General features: G+C 44.6%; 1 protein-coding gene across 2 annotated transcripts; it reads left to right on the top strand.

Annotated features, from left to right (window-relative positions):
- Nucleotides 1-306: 306 nt before the first annotated feature.
- On the top strand, nt 307-13,113 carry LOC119456412 (GTP-binding protein Rheb). Of its 2 annotated transcripts, XM_037718143.2 has the most exons (9): nt 309-464; nt 612-705; nt 1,409-1,480; nt 1,558-1,625; nt 2,213-2,295; nt 2,385-2,441; nt 5,791-5,838; nt 10,267-10,348; nt 12,162-13,113. In XM_037718143.2, exons 2-9 carry the CDS (start codon nt 657-659, stop codon nt 12,249-12,251), a joined length of 549 nt encoding a protein of 182 aa, XP_037574071.1. In that variant the 5' UTR covers nt 309-464; nt 612-656; the 3' UTR covers nt 12,252-13,113. The 2 variants fall into 2 exon arrangements, with proteins under 2 accessions (XP_049525777.1, XP_037574071.1); XM_049669820.1 differs by having other exon boundaries at nt 307-705.
- The last annotated feature ends 3,883 nt before the right edge of the window (nt 13,114-16,996 follow it).

Consider the following 16,996-nt stretch of genomic DNA (forward strand, 5'->3'; position numbering starts at 1 on the left):
AAGAAAAACTGTAGACGAAAGCAAAACGCATAATAAATTTGAAAAATTGGCAGGGTTGTTACACTCATTATAATCTCGATTAATGTACTAGGTCACGGGTAATGCTACTAGCATATGTTACTATTTCTTCTTCTTCTTCTTCTTATATATATATATATATATATATATATATATATATATATATAGATGCTAACATGGAAACTGAAACCGTGACTGAAACTAATGATTCTAATGAAACAAGCGTCGCCGTGATCCCCGCAATCTAACCATGGCGCAAGTTTTCTGTCCGTCACTACCGATTCGTCTGGCAACAAGACCAAAACTAGCGCTCAAACGAGCTGCGATTGTGGGGGATATCTCTGTCGTGCTGCCCTAATCATTGAAACTTTCGCGGACCACAGTTTCCGTCAGTTCACTTGTTCGTGTCGGCGCTGCGCGTTTTCTCTCTGCGGTCAGGCTCCGAGGTAAGCCGCGCATCGGTTGACTAATTCCAGTCGGCGAAAATGTTGCCTGGGAAGACTTCAACTTGTGCCGTCGCAAGCGTGGTGTTTACATTTTGCGTCGCCTAATCATTCATTTCTCCGCACCATCTACGGGCTGCTCGTCGCAAGGAGGTTGCGGTCAATGTGGGTCCACGGCTGACGCTGCCTGCCGATATGGCTCCCAAATCTCGGAAAATTGCCATTATGGGCTTCCGATCCGTCGGTGAGTGATCTTTTTTTAAGCCTAAGCCACTCCGCCTTATCGCAATCCCCGAGGCCGTCGCGCCGTCTCCTTCACGCTTGGCACAGATGGTAGTTTTTTAAACATTTACTTGGTGTGTCACCGTCGCGCGCCGTGCTCGTACATTCGGTGGTTTTATTGCCTAGTTGTCTTCGCGGGTGAATTGGCGTTTTCCCGCTGTATATTGTAGGACGCTCCGCTCCTCTCGCTGCAGTGGTAAACAGCACAGTATCTGCCGTTCCTCGCGCACTGATACCGCTTGCTTCGTCTATCGTGGCCTTCTCGCTTTGCGCGTGTAGTCACTTTCTATCTTTTAAACGTGAACTGTTTAGTTTCGTGTTGTTTTCTCGATTATAATTAGCGTCGCTCTAGAGAGTTTGGAGCTGGCCTCTTCGGACGTGGTCACGGTGTAAGAAATTTCTACACCGTGGACGTGGTACACGGGTGAATGTGCGCCGTCAGGAAAGTGCTAAGGAACATAATTTGTGACTAGTAAACCTAATATGACAAGGAAGCCAACTTTACAATCCAAACTTATAGGACAAGCTGGTCACGTAAACGGCTGCGTACGCGGGGACGTGTGTCGCTTGCTAGCAGACGCCAGATTGAATCGCGGTAATAGTGTGGGAGGGGTGCGTCAGAGAGGCGAGCGTTGCATGATCACGTGCGTCCTTGACTCGTGCAGGAAAGTCGTCGCTGACGATACAGTTCGTGGAGAACCAGTTCGTGGACTCGTACGACCCCACGATTGAAAACAGTAGGTGCCCCTTGCTGTAGGCGCATTGGAGATCGTGAAGGGACTCCTCCTCACGGTAAATTTATTGTTGTCTGCAGCATTTCACAAGACCGTCAAACTCAAGGGCCAAGAGTACAACCTCAAGCTCGTAGACACTGCGGGACAGGTACGCTGCCGGAATATCGTCCACTAAACGATGTCTTAATATTGTCACACGTGCCGCGGTCTAATGTGGATTATACTTATGCCTATGTACAAATGCTCCTACTAGTCGGGTTTTCTTTTGAGCCCTGCGAGGGGTTTCCTGAAGTAAATTGTGGAAAATTGCTAAACTGCTACTCTAGTGAGAGCTCCTGGAAATGCTTGATCTCCGAATTTTTTATCAATTAGCATTACTATTTCCAGCAGTTCAAAAAAAAAAAAAAAAAGAAAAAAAAGTCATGCCCAACTCGGTCAAGACAACTCCTAGATTGTGTAGATTACAGTCTTTGGACTCTCAGTGACAAAACATAGAATTTATTGACTGCTTTCATGTTGGGTTCACTAGTGCAAACAAACATTGGTGGCAAGAGTGGTAAGATGGGCTTGTTGGTTGGTGGCATCTTTTTTCGTTGCCTTGCACTTGGACTGTATAACCTGTGATGTTTGCTGTTTTTCCCGAGCATTTCTCTCCAGTACACAGCAAATTAACTCAATTTAGTTTTTAAAGAATGCTGGTTGCAATTTCTTATGTCTGATTTCTTTAATTCACAGGATGAGTACTCCATATTTCCTCAGTCTTACTCCATGGACATCCATGGCTACGTGTTGGTCTACTCGATCAATTCTGCAAAAAGGTAGAAATGAATGATTGCTGTTATAGAGTAAACTTGGCAGTCTTTCTTTTCTTCTGTGTTTTGACATTCACCCTTTTTCTCTCGTGTAGTTTTGAGGTGGTCAGGGCACTATACGAGAAGCTCCTGGACATGACCGGAAAAGTCCAGTAAGTGCACAATCTTGAAATGTTGTTAGTCATTACTGATCCAGAGGGGCAATGTAGTGGGACAAATCTAAGCAGGTAGTAGACAGCCATACCTGCAAACGGAGCCATTACAGTTCAAAAGGGTAAAGGACAGGCATTCCTTCTGTTAAACTTTAAGGAAAGTATAGTGTGGTTATGTACATTATTTATATGTTAATTCACAGAGTAAGCCTTTCTTTTTGTGTGCCTTGTGGGTTTAGAGGATCCTTTCTACACAGCACTTTTACTAAGAAACAGTAAAGCAGTAGCTTAACTAACCTAATCAGTCGAAGCACATGCTCAAGTTGTCAAAACTGCTTCATGGCAGATTGGTGCATAGATGAGATGAAATGATTGGAAAACCAACCTAATCAGTGGAAGCACATGCTCAAGTTGTCAACTGCTTCATGGCAAATTGGTGTGTAGATGAGATGACATGATTGGAAAGGATTGGCTCAAAATATAGCTCCTTTTTATCTAATGAAAATAAAAGTTAGCTTATCTCAATTAGAATTATGTAGTTTGCAACAGATACATATATTTATTTGATGACGAAATCAAATACAAGATGGATATAATTTCACATTCTGCTATATAAGTGCCACTTGTCTTGCTATGATATGGTGTCCTAAACCGTGTCCTAAATTGATGGCAGCATGTGGGGCTTTGTGCGGGTATATTACAGCTCCTAGGTGATTCAGCAGGCTGTTTGATTGCTTGTCATAGATTTGTGTTAAAATTGTAGATAAATTTTCAGTTCGATTGCCAGTCATGGTGGCATCATTTTGATAGGAGCTGAATGCAAAAAATGTGTGCTGTGCCTTGAGTGCATATTAAATAACCTCATGTGGTTGAAATTACTCTGCAACGTTCCACTATGGCACTGATGTTGCTTTGGGATCATAAAGCTCGTTAACCAGTTAATGTATGTGCATAAATTATGATGTCCTTGGGTTACGTGCAAGTAGCACATGCCTTGGACAACTGCCTCTTCTTTCCCCTTCCTTCTCTGAGGACAAGTTACATTGTAGTCCGCGAATAGTAACATACTGTATGCATGGTGAATTGCCTTGCACGAGTCTTGCAAACATTTTTCGTTCATAAAAGATTTGTGAAATTGTTTCAAAGCTGGTTGAAAGTTGTGGCTTTGTTTCCAGGGAAGCTTCAGAACCGATTCTCTGTTACAAGTTACTGTTATTTTAGGATAAATTAGTTTCACACTTGTGTCACTTCTAGTCTCCAGCTGATAGCATGCTCAGGCGATATGGCCCCGTAAAGTCTTAGTTGTAATACTTGCTGATTGATAAGCACGAATTCTACCTGCAGCTTCGCTGTTTGCTTTCTAATTGAAGTTCGTGGGTACAGCATGACAATCCTTTTTCTAGTTGCATGCTTGCATGTCCTAATTTTGTTAGGAAGCAGTGCAGGCTGCACTGTTTTTTTTTTTCTTTTTTGACGTAAAGCTTGTGAACGAACAACACTATTGAAATTGCATTCTGGTTAGCAAGGCTTTCACAAAGATAATGAACTGGGGAAGGTGCAAACACTGTAATTCTGTTGTCAGAAGGTGAAGTAGGGGATTGCACACATTGGCTCATGGGGAAATGTCTGAATGCGCTCTCTCCTGTTTAACTCTATTGTTTTGGCAGTCACCATTAGCCGGCATGCTGGTGATGTGTGCAGGTGTCCTACTTCTTCTAGAACTCGTTCTTCCTTCTGAGCTGTATTTGTCACAAGATTGATAACAGTGAGGGGAGACTCACTTAGAGATGTAAACAGGCAGTTGCCACGACGTTTATACAAACTGCCTCATGCTTAGTTGAAATAATGCTCCAATATGCCAGGTTAACCCTTTATGGACGAATGTTGCCTAAAGGCAATGTACCAGAAATTTTTTTATTTTTTGCCGAATTTCGGTTTTGAGTACGAAGTTTCTGGCTAAATATCTTCGGCCAACACTGAATCAGAGGGAGAAGGTGTCATTGGTTGGTTTAGAGCAGGAATACAGGACGTAGAAGCAGAGGTTTGGAACACGACTGACTTTTTTTTTAAGCATGGCCACAGGAGACAGACCGATTCAAGATCTCCGGCTGCAGTGGTGTAACACACGTGATGTAAAAAAAATTAAATGTGTACCAATGGTTCACATACGATGAGTGTTGTCTGTACAAATTACAAATGAAGCCATAGGTGGCTTCATTTGAGTAGTGTATGCCATTCAGTCAATCGTGGCAAAGCTACAGGGCTGGTATTATTATTATTAGCAGTCTTTTAATAGCACCTAAGTAGACAACACGTGTAGCTGGTGGTTAGCCGGTACGATGCAAATCCCAAAATATGGCCTCAGAGATTCGGCAGAGTGCTGTAAATGTCCGAGGTCGTGCCGAGAAGCCGTGCTGGTTCTCAATGCTCAGAGTTTTGCATTATTTCTGGCAAGCAGTAATGGCAGCGATTTTATTCATTTTCAGTGTCAAAAACATCTATTCTTGCTAGCTTTGTGTGACTTTTCCTCTGGTAATTAAAACGTAAAATTTTTGAATGAAGGCTTCTCTATATCACTATACGAAACTTGGCTTTTATGCAGTGATAAATTTTGTTTCAGTTGGCCTTTAATGAGGGTGTGGAGACTTTTTAGCACTTGGAAGGGTGTCTCAACCTGCGTTTCTTGGGCAAAGCTGCTTATGCTTAGCTTCCTGAAGCGTCTTCCACCTTTGAGGGCCTAAGTGTTCGACTCGTGTTGTATATTAAATCTTCCTGCCATTCACAGCATTATGTTGTGCTTCTATGCTGCTAATTGGAGCTCTGTGCTATGTACCATGCTGTTAATGTATCGTCTTGTGTGAGAGGAGTTGTTGAACCTGCCCATTAACATATGTTGCTCAAGCTTATTGAGTTGCCACACTGGGCTTGAGACCAATATGGAGTACGACTTGTGCAGTATTCAGCATTCAAGAAATGTACTGTTGGCTAGAGTTGTCGGCAGGTTGGCACTATTGGTAAACAGTTAGATGCTAAGGCGGCAATTTCCAGCATGCAAAAACAAAGTAAAAAAATAATGTTTCTTTGCTGCCCCACTATATTGCAGAAGCTGTGCTCTATGTGCATGCTCCCTTCAACTAGATCCCTTCGGCTAGACAGAGAATGTTATGTATTGGAGTTTGAGTGGTCCGAGTGCTGCAGAATTAAGGCTGACATAGTTATTTGAGTGTGGCAGTCAGTCCATGTTTTACCCAAGTGGTCTCTCGTTCCTGTGTTGTTAATCTTTGTTAAAACTTCGGGTCTGTTTTAAATTGTACTTTGTGATGGTAATTTAAAATCTGTGCAATTTCAGTGTCCCCATTGTTCTTGTTGGCAACAAGGTAGACCTGAGGGTTGAAAGGTGAGCCAAGAAACTTCGTTTTGTTTAAGCAACAATTTGCCTGCGAGATTGCACGAACAGTAGTGGTAGTCTGACTACCAACACTTGTAGTAATAAATTTCTTCTTTTTTTAAATCTTGCATTAGTATGTTCCCTGGTAAACATTATATTTGCAAATTTTACTGTACCCAGGCCATCGTATTATGGGAGGCATCATATAAGGCAGTTTTTCTTAGAAGAGAAGTGTGTTAACAGCTTATTAAGAAACATTATTTAGCGTCAGTAAGTGGTATCCCTAAGTTGACAATAATGGACCCCTCACAATTAATCTATTTTATTTGGTGCTAAACTTGCCCAGATTGAGGGAAAAAAGTGATAAAAGCTCGATGATTATTGTCCACCTGTGGTTACCAAAACCAATAAAAGTAGTTTGAAGTTTGTATAACGCAGGGATCTTCCATCACCACCAAAAACTTTGCATTGTGCAAGCTGCATAGGCCACAAGAGACATGATGCGTAAAGGTTCCAAAGCGTCAAAATAATGTTTCTTTGCTGCCCCACTATATTGCAGAAGCTGTGCTCTATGTGTAACATAGAGCACAGCATGTAACATTACGTGCCTTTGTTACTTAAGCGTAGAACTTAGATGGTTCTTTCACCCGTTGCACCTCTGTCCATGTGATTTAACAATGTAAGCAGCAATGCCTATGAAATTTGGAAACATTATATTGTACACGCTTACAGCTGACACATTACTGTGTTAAACATTCCACCTAATGAATGCGACTGTTAATTTTTTTTCTTTCCCTGGTGCTCTGCCATTCTTTTTAGCCTTTGTGTCCATACATTATTTCCTTTGTCTGTTTTCCATTGAGTTCATTCATGGCTCCTCACAGTCTCTTGTACGGTGCTTTAGAGCCATAGAGAGGGCACTAATCGTAGGTCTAACCTGCATGCAAGCAAATTCCTTGATAACTTTTTTTTTACAGTCACGATCCTATACTGCAGTGCTATATAAGTCAGCACAAGAAGCATTGCGTACAAGCGAAAACTACCAACAGCACACTACAAGTCTAAAAACACTCTTGAGGGGCCCCTCACCAGGCCACATAGCAAATTTTGGTTAAACACGAAGTGGTTACGTGCCCTCTCGGGAGCGTTCTACTGCAAGACTTTTTAAAATTGGTTCTTTAATAGCCAAGATATAGTTCAGTGCCCCAAACCTATGATTTCAGGAGGCGAGCGTCATCGCCAACAAGGACACACTCTCCACTTGCCCCGTCTAGCCTCCGCAAGCAAAATTCCTTCCCCAAGCTCTCCGATACCAGAGCTAGAGGATCACGTGACGCATACGTCACGGGTCCTGCGTTCTTCAGTGAAGCTGTTTAAGCCAGTCATAATTTGTGGTTTGTATCAAGAAACTATCATCATCAGCAATGAAAAAAAAAGAATAAAAGAGAAATAAACTTTCTTGCCGGGGTGGAATTCGAACCCGCGTACCTATGGTCCCAAGGCGAGCGTCGTAACCACTAGGCTATACAGCCACGCTTGCAGAACATGCATTTATGCTAACCATATGATTGCGTCCGAGCGCTGTCGTCTTCGTCCACAGCTGGCGCATTCGCACGCACTCGTGCCAATGCTCTGCGAGGTGAAGAAGAGGTTTTGCGCGCTATGCTCGGGAGAGAGATAAAGAAAATGAGAGCGAGAGAGAGGGAGACGCATTCACGGAGCGGGTCTGCTGGAACGCGTTGTCGGCATTGCAACGCGGTGTCGGCATTTCGGCCAGCTTCGCTGTGTCTTGAGCTTTGCGCAGGCCTAGTGCAAGCTTTCGCTTCTTTTTTTCTCTCTCTCTCTCGCTTTCTTGCTGTGCAGCGGACTTCCGCTCACTGTTGCGCGCGCGAGCTGTTGCATGTCGTTTCGTGCAGTGCACGAGAACACGTGACTAGCAGTAGAAGTCAGTGCTACAGGAACACTTAGGCAGATGCTAGCTAGCGGATCACAGAGCATGATCGCGCACTGGAACACTGTAGAAAATGACATAGTGTTACTCTCAGCACATGTGACTGCACGACATGGGAACAAGCAGATGAAATGGGAGTACATCTTTCTTGCTACGGTACAAAGTAAAACAGACACGCTGACATTCGGTTTGTAGGTCTTATTATTTCTCTAAACTTTAATTCCTTTATTAAAGCAACAGATCAAACAAACAACTGCTGTTGCCTTGAATAATTCTCGAAGTTACGTGTCACAGCACATAGATGTAGAGTTGAAGTGGAAAAAAGATTAGCACAAGTGACCAATCACCCGATCAGATAAATTGCGGCACGCGACATTGTTCCCTAGTACGCCGAAAACGAGTGCCAGGCACCCCTCTTTGAAACCTGAATCATGTGGCACTTTAGATACCAGTGTGCACGGGAACAAGAGACGTACCTCAGTTTGCCCGCTCTGGTCATCGGCCACTAGTGCTAATCTTTTTCCGTTGCAGCTGTACGTAGGCGCACTTGTGCAAATACGTCGGCTCTCCGGCTGGGAGTGCAGCGCCTGCAAGGAGAGAGGCGAACGGCGATTGGTTTGAAATTTCAGCTCTTTCCAAGGTGTGTAGCGATGTAATACTTAGCAGACATGATCGTTAGTACACATCGTATGCACTGCACTTGTCAGCTCAAAATGGCCAGACCTGGTGAGGGGCCCTTTAAGGCACAGTAAGTGCAGAAATTTCAATTTAGTTACTACCGTTATAATGAACAAATGAAGAGAATGACATCCCGGGCTGAGCGATCATCATCACGAGAAGGCACGAGATCGGCATTCGAACACCACCATCTTGTTCTCCCGGCGTACTGTTCCGAGCTACCGCCTGTTTGTTGGACTCGCCCAATAAACCTCTTTACATTTGGTGGAGGCGCTGGGTACGCACATCGCTGGCACCCTGGAACTCCGATCCCGCATGTTGCACTCGACCATGCCAGCTGACGCTACCCAACCGCAAATTTTTCAGATTGTATGTCGCAGTCCCCACTTTTCACGAGATTTTTTGAAGAAGAAAGTTGTACATAAGTCGCAATAGTATATAAGATACACCTATATCAACTCTGTGAGCATATGAAATGATGCATGCATGTGTACTCATTGTGAAACTGAGGCCACGTTGGCAGCCTTCACTGCTGCTGTCCTACTGCTGCTGCTGTGCTGTCTACATGGCGAGCCCTATGATCTAATATCTGTAACAGTGGTGTAACTCCACTTATTAGCAGTGTAACTCCACTGCTAATACAAGATTCTATTTTTTTTCAGAAACCTGCTGCGCACGGTTTCTTGTACTCGTGACAAAAGAACCCTCATATTGGTTGTGCCAGCGTGCATGGTTTTATGCATATATCAATTGCACTGTAGTATAAGACGCACAGGCAGAAATTTTGGAAAACAGGCACCACTTATACACTGGAAAATATGGTATAGTAGTGCCCAAGCATATGCATATTGTTGCTTATCTTTAAAACACACACAGTTTACAAAAGTGGCAGGAAATGCATGTTATCCATAAGTGATGCAATGGCCATTATTAATAATTGAACTAAAAGCTCCGCACTTATTGTGCTTGTAGTAGTATTGAATTTACAGAAGTGTGCCGTATATGCTCATTGGTTAAATAAAATGCTTTTCTCGCTGACTTCTAGAGAATACTCCTGTTAGAAACCTTGTTATTGCACAGCCTGCATGGATATGTGAGCAAGTTGGCCTCCTATAGCTGATGATTATTGCTCTCCAAAAGGCGCTGCGCTACGATGTGGCTAGTTTGGAAGGCATACTAACCTATCCCCTACAAATTCTTGATTGGAAGAAAATCTGTCTAAGGACTCGGGTGCAACTTGTACAGCTTCACAGTCAGCGTTTGTCATGTGCTGTGGATTTAATGTGATTGCCATTGTTATGCCTGGTACATGGTGCCTTAGAACCACTATTGCCTGCTTTGGAGAGTGTTGCTGTGTAGTGCATTCCACTGTTACAGGGATCACATGACTGTAAACATGTGCAGATATATTTCCCTCTGGCAAGTGTACAATCTCTCGGGTTTGCAGAAGCTGACTTCATGTTGGTAGCACTGGCTCCTTTCTACACATCTGAGCAGTGAATTGCCATAGCCTTAGCTAGTACTGGCTGCTAGACCATCAGCAAAGTGAAAGCCACATATTAGTGTGTTCCCTTTTACAGTGGATTGCGCTGTATATTCATTGTATATTGTTTACTTGCTGTGGGTGCTGGTTACTGACCAACACTCGCATGCAATGCACGGCCCGTATATTGTAATTTAAAACTGCCAGCTATAATAGTCTTGTTCCAAGCTTTCTGTGAAGCTTCATTTAGTAGGCCACATTATCACCACCTAATGTGCTTTCCCCCTCCCCCTTTTTCTTTTGTGTGTGTGTAAACGTGTGACAGGGTTGTCAGCTATGAAGAGGGGAGGCAAGCTGCTGAATACATGAAAGCAGCATTTTTAGAGGCCTCAGCAAAGCAGAATCAGGTGAGTGCATGCACCTTTGACTCATTTACTACCGTATACACTCGACTAAGGGCCGCGATTGTGTAAGGGCCGCTCCTCCCAACTTGGCAGTCCAAATTTTGAAAAAAAAAAAAAATCTCGCCAACAAACGGCAGCGTCGTTGCGTCTCGCGTACGGCGCATTTCGCGGTAGCCACCAGATGGCAATGGCTGTCCTGCGGCTTCATCACGGGGCACTATCTGTGAGCTTCGGGCGCGCGGCACTATCTGGGAGATCTTGTCGCTTTTCTCGCCGGCGCCATTGATCATTTGTGCCGCTGTTCATTTGTGCCGCTGTTCATTTTGACAAATGCCTAGAGCACAACCGCTTGCGATGGAAAAGAAAGAACGCTTAACTGCGTACGATGCTGCGTTCAAATTTCAACTTGTCGCACACGCCGAACAGAATGGAAAACGTGCAGCCAGCTGGAATTTCCACATCGACAAGTGCATGCGTCGGTGGTGCGACCAAAAGGAAGAGCTGGCCGCAACAAACAAGACTAGGAAAGCATTCCTGGCCTTGTTAAGAGCATCGTTAGGTATATATGGCACGATTAAATAGCTTTTTTCCATACGTGGATCGAAAATTGAACAAAAATTTCACACTTTAACAAATTTGTTGGGTCCCAAAAGTGTGTACGTTCTAATTGTATGGTTTACTTATGTTAAATAAACTTTCAAAACTTTCAAACTTCCGTGGAAGGGCCGCACCCCATCAAAATCGCGAAAAAAAAAGTGCGGCCCTTACACGAGTGTATACAGTATATGTGATAAAAAGCATCATCATAGGCAGCACCATGGTTCTAAATGCAATGGTGATACCTAGGTTTAGTACACACACAAATGCTCACGAAAGTGGATAGGTAAACAGCTGCTGCTGTAGCTCAGTTGGTAGAGCGTGGCGGTAGCCCAGTATGGCATTGTACTGCTCAAGGTCACGGGCTTGATCGTGGCTACGGCAGCCACATTACTGTGGGGGCAAGAGCACTCACTCATTTACTTAGATTTAGGTGCGTGCTAAAGAACCCCTGGTGGTCAAAATTAATCCAGAGTCTTCCACTACGGCGTGCCTCATTATCACATCGTGGTTTTGGCATGTAAAACCTTTACCGAATGTACATACCTTACCGCTGCTCATGTTTGCCACTGTTGGCCTGTTGGATAATTGGCCACAACAAAACGCACCAAATCGGGCACTGACGCAACGTACGCTCGGAATATAGAGCTATACGCAGCATAGAATGCGTCAATATGAATGCACGATATGCTATTCCAACACTGCACTCGCCAGTATGTCCTCTAAAAGCGCCGCGCGCTGCTATATACTGGAAGTCGTGGCTAGCTGAATTCACCGCTACTGGCTAAGACGCTGCTCTGCTTCGGCGGCCGCTCTCTGAACACATCTGTCAATTTGACCATTTGTGTCTGTGGCAGTTTCCATTTATTTCCTCGATATTCCTTTATGGTGGCAGTGAAATTTTGTTATATTGAGGTTCAAAATACATTCTCTTCTATGGACAAAAGGTTATAAAAAGTAAAGTATCGTGTTACATCAATAATCTTGTTAATTGAAGTTCGTTATATTATAGTTTAAGTGTTTATGCTTAAAACGACTGTCACATATAACGATTGTATTACCATGTTGGATGCGACTTCATTACATCAAAGTTTGACTCTGCAATGCGATCAATGCGCATATGATTCAACAGATGTCGTCTGTACAACCAGAGTAGTCATGATTGCAAATGTTTCAAGCTCTTGTAAAGCATCAGTATTATTGGGAATTTCTTTTGCAGAGTGTGTTTGAGATCTTCAGCACCATGATACAACAGATCGACAGGGCCGATGGCAATGTGCCCGAGAAGCAATCCTGTGTTGTCTCCTAATGGCTTACCTTGGCGGAGCTGTTCTCCGTCTGTCTCCATTCAGGGACTGCTTGGAAGTGTTTGGGCAGTGGACAGAATAAAGAAGCCCACTGCTTTTGCTTTTAAAGCTGCTGTGGGATAGCTTTGTGCTGTGCCTATCGAGAGGGTGTGCTGCTGCTGCCGAGAACGTTTGTCTGTTGTCGCGGCTGTAGAAGAAAGAGCGGCTACACGGTGTTTGTGAGTAATGTGTGCAACCTACAGTGCTCGATTTACACTTGCTTCCTTTTTTTTTTTTTCTCTCTATCTTTTGCCAGCCGTGCATCAAACTTGGCGAGTGTTTGTAGGGCTGCAGGTGTGCACTTGCCAGGAATGCTGAGGCTTTTCTGTCTATAAATTTGCTTAGTAGGCATCAAGTGCTGTGGTAGTAGGAAAGCATTTTGATTGAAGTCTGTTATACGCACAAAATCTGCTCTTGGGTTCTCTTTGTACAATATGCAGTGCTGTCTTGACATGTCCTGTCCTGTCTTTCTTTTTTTTTTGAATGACTTGTTTATTTGGATGTCCTTAATGGAGCTTCGTTGCTCTGTGACATGCCTTGTGAGGGGCAGTGTTGTTTTAATGCCTCAAGCTGCGTCAAGACGCACTCCCACTTTCGTTCTCGCAATTACCATTTCTCGTTGTGAGAAATATGTAAAAATTGTACTTACTCCATTCTTCTCTCGAGATTTGTATACACAAAACTGCATGACCGTGAGCTTTTATTATCATTACTATAAGGGGGCTTAGCCAGTTAGCGATGACTGGGATGTGTAAATGACATAAAAAAAAAGTGACAGTTGTACTGCCGAATCTGCAGATCGCAATAAAACTGTGATACAGAGAACTTTCAAAAGTGTGGTGGCTGAATGTATTGCATACGAGAGATTACTTAGCTATTACACCGCCCATACTGCTGCACCTATCAGCAACTATGTGGTGTGCACATCCTGATGTTTGCACAAATATAGTGCAGGTTTCTATCAAAGTTTACTTATATGTAGCCTAAAAATAGAGGGTCGGCCACAAGTTGGCATGAACAAAAGCAATGCATAATTCAAGCTTGAAAATTTTGTATCATGGCCTATTTAAGCTATAGGTGTAAGGGAAAGTTAAGCAATAAACACCCTACAGGTAGTTTTGCAAGCATTAGTTAACATTGGTTTTAGCAACACCATGGCTGTTTGTGTTACAATTAGAATACAGTAAAAGCTCGATGATACGAATCTCACGGGGTCACGAAAAATATTCGTATTAGCCGAAATTCGTATCATCGGAACACAATTAAAACTACTGTCGAATCTCGATAATTCGAACTCGAAGGGGCCCGAAATTTGTTCGAATTAAAAGGACGTATTTTTGAAGTATTCGTGCACCATAGCACGATGCACGAACGGTGCGAGTCGTGAAATATCGCGGCGCGCAAGCGCATAGCAAGCGCGGGCCACGAAACTGCCCACGCCGGCTTAACGGTCGCTTCCCGATAACGACAGAAAACGAAGCTTCAGGGTGCGAGCGGGCGGCGCCCGGCACTTGGGTGCGCGCGGAGACCGTCGAAGGTGAGGGAGGAGGGCGCGCCAGGGAAGCGGATTTGGCCGCGTCAACTCCGCCGCTTCTGTGGGTCCCCTCGCCCTCCCTCCCTCTCAACTCCCTCGTAGCTCTCTCACCTTCGACTCCGTGCGCGCCCGCCGGCGTGCTGGCGCCAGCTTATTTTAGCCACCCCCTGAAGTTTCGTTTTCTGCCGTTATCGGGAAGCGAGCGTTTGCGGGCGTGGCAGTTTCGTTGGCCCGACTGTGCCTCCGCCGCTGCTTCCCTCTGCGCTGCTGCCGCAGCGTGCAAGGTCAACATGTGACTAGAAAATAGAGGAGAAGGGTTCACTGCCATTTTATCCGCGTGGCTGATACGTCGGCACTAGTGTGTGCTCGAATACGGTTGTCTAGAACACTCTAGTCGGCACGTACACGCTTGTTCCGGCGCGATGCAGAAACGGCGACCTTGCAATTTGAGAGAGGGGGAAATTTCCGCCGCGGTTTCTTTTTTTTTTCCCCGTTCCTTCGCGCGCGGCATTGAGGGGTCTCTCCTGAGCTTTTGCTCTATGGCGGTGTTGGAGCAATGCCGGTCGGAGGCGCCGCCGCGTTATTTGGCGCACTGCTAAGAGCATTGTCGGTGCGCGGTACGTTCGAAATAAGCGTGTTCGAATTAACGAGATTCGACTGTAGCTAAATTAAAGAGTCAGAGGTGAACTCACTCAGGCACGTGTACGTAAAAAGTATTTATTTCTTGAAGCGCCACCGCTTCAAACTCTTCGCGCCCAGTCGCGGAGTCCGCGCTGTTCGGCGCCGCACCAAAAGAGAAGAAAGAGAAAGCGCGTGACTGCGCGCTGTTCTCTTTCGCGGCCGTCGGTGGGGCGGCGTTTATTCGTATCAACCGACGCAGGCTGAAAATCGATTCGTAACAACCGTTCTCTAGCACGTTGCAAAGTAATGGGGCTCGGCCGGGACCACAGAAAAATTCGTATCATCCGGAAATTCGTATTAGCCGTGATCGTATCATCGAGCTTTTACTGTAGTATCATTGAGCGATACTTTTCAAACCTTAATAAGCCATGCCTTGCTGGTGTTAAGGGGGTACATGGGTCTTTAGGCCTAAGAGTTACCAAAATGAGATTTGTAAAATTGCATTTTTGGATTCTGCATCTATTCTCTTGATCTGCCAAGTTTCTTATCTCGTATGTCGATATTTAAACTATAATATATTAATTTTACTACTGTATGGTGGGTTATTTATTACCCGCCGTGGTTGCTCAGTGGCTATGGTGTTGGGCTGCTGAGCACGAGGTCGCGGGATCGAATCCCGGCCACGGCAGCCGCATTTCGATGGGGGCGAAATGCGAAAACACCCGTGTACTTAGACTTAGGTGCACGTTGAAGAACCCCGGTGGCCCAAATTTCCGGAGTCTCCCACTACGGCGTGCCTCATAATCAAATCGTGGTTTTGGCACGTAAGACCACATAATTTAATTTTTTGGGGGTTATTTGTTTTCATTTTCTCGAAATACTAATTTTCCACACCCAGCAAGCCTTTTACTTTGATACAGCAGTACCTATCACATATAGAATAATAATTTTTTAAGCACGAAACTACATTTTGGAGCACACAACATAGGGAGCAGATTTTTTAAAAATTTTTCTTTTGTGTGACCACTGCGTGGCCATGTTCAAAACACTAGAGTTTAGTCTGTTATAAAAGAAATACAGTAAAATCTTGTTACTACGAGCCCCACATTAACGAACTTTTCCGATTAACGAACTGTTCAGAAATCCCCCACTGACTTCGTATAATTTCAATGTAAAAATATTTCAGATATTTCAGTACTACGAATTTCAGAATAACGATCGTCATTAAGGTTCCGTGTCATGGTAACGCCTCAGTACTGCTAACTAATATTACAAATTCTGCGGATTCTTAGATTTCCGTTTATCCAGTCACGGCAGCTGCAACAAGCGGCTAGCAGACAAGGCGCAGAAAGCGGACGCCGCGGTGCATGGGTTCGGGGGGGGGGGGGGGGATGCAGTTTCGCCCGAACGGCGAAGCATCGATTGCGATAGCAAATTAGTAGACTGCTATACGAAGTAATGGTAGTAATTTTATCGGCCGTATAACTAAAACAAGCTTGGTGTTACGCGCGATGACTGCTTTCGCTCTTCTTTCCGCGCGCCTCTTTTGCGTTCTCTGCGGCCGTACTCTCAACGCACGCGGAGAAATGTAACCTCCGTACCCGCGGAGTTGCCACACGGATACACTTTGTACTTTCCGGGAGGTGTCTATTACGCGCGCTTGCACTTTAAAATAGATCAGGTGTCCGCCTCGAGCGAGACAGTTGCGGTGTCCACGGCAAGTAATGTGAAAAACAAACAAACAACAAGAAATATTGCGCTTTGCAGGCGACATAGCTTCCTTTTTGTCGGTAGTTTTCTCGGCGTAAGCGTCTGGTTTGAGCGCGGTACTCTTATTACACGGTGCTTCGGTGGTGCGTGGGGCCGGAATCTATGGCAAATAGCAACGGTAAAGTTCTGACTGGTGTGGCAGAAGTCTGTTGCCAGACTGCCTGCCAAATTTGACGGGGAAAAACACTGTCAAATATTGACCCTTTTCGCGGCGATCCCGTGGGCGCTGCCATGTTTGATCACGTGGTGACGAATCCATTGCTTGCCTCAACTGCCTCCGTTGCCTCCTTGTTTACAATGGAAGTGTATGACACCGGCGCGGCTTAGAAAACCTCTGTTTTCTGAGATATCGTAGACGGTGACTAGGTGGAGGGCACGAAGCTTTGATCACAGCTTCAGAGAACACGCAGAAACGTTTTCGGAGCTGATTAAGCTATGTCCAAATGGCGCAAGCAGCGTATATGGTGCTTGTTCTAAAAGCGGGGCTAAATATGTATTCCAAGCTATCCAAACATTCCGCTCATGGATTCAGTCAGGATTAGTGTGTTTTTCTCTTTGTTCTTTATTCGGCAAATGTTTTGAAGCAGTGGCTTGTCAATTTCTGACTCAGTGAAGTTCCTCGGTGCGACCACTATCTGATTATTTTCTACCTAATCGCTCGTGCGTGAGCTCAGTTCCGATAAATTCGTTCTTGCTGCGCACAAGGCTTGAAATGTAGCTGTTTTGTACATTGTAATACCCTGTAGCAAATATATATTACAGCTAGTAACTCGCTTACTCTTG

This window comes from Dermacentor silvarum, chromosome 6 (genome assembly GCF_013339745.2).
Source record: "Dermacentor silvarum isolate Dsil-2018 chromosome 6, BIME_Dsil_1.4, whole genome shotgun sequence".
In the NCBI taxonomy this organism is placed as follows: Eukaryota; Metazoa; Arthropoda; class Arachnida; order Ixodida; family Ixodidae; genus Dermacentor; species Dermacentor silvarum.

Bases quoted from the DNA above. Each gene is read 5' to 3' on its own strand.
- LOC119456412 (XM_049669820.1), top strand. From the start codon at position 657: ATGGCTCCCAAATCTCGGAAAATTGCCATTATGGGCTTCCGATCCGTC. The intron at 2,296-2,384 runs GTAGAAATGAAT...TCTCTCGTGTAG, and splicing joins TCGATCAATTCTGCAAAAAG to TTTTGAGGTGGTCAGGGCAC. The intron at 5,839-10,266 runs GTGAGCCAAGAA...AACGTGTGACAG, and splicing joins GTAGACCTGAGGGTTGAAAG to GGTTGTCAGCTATGAAGAGG.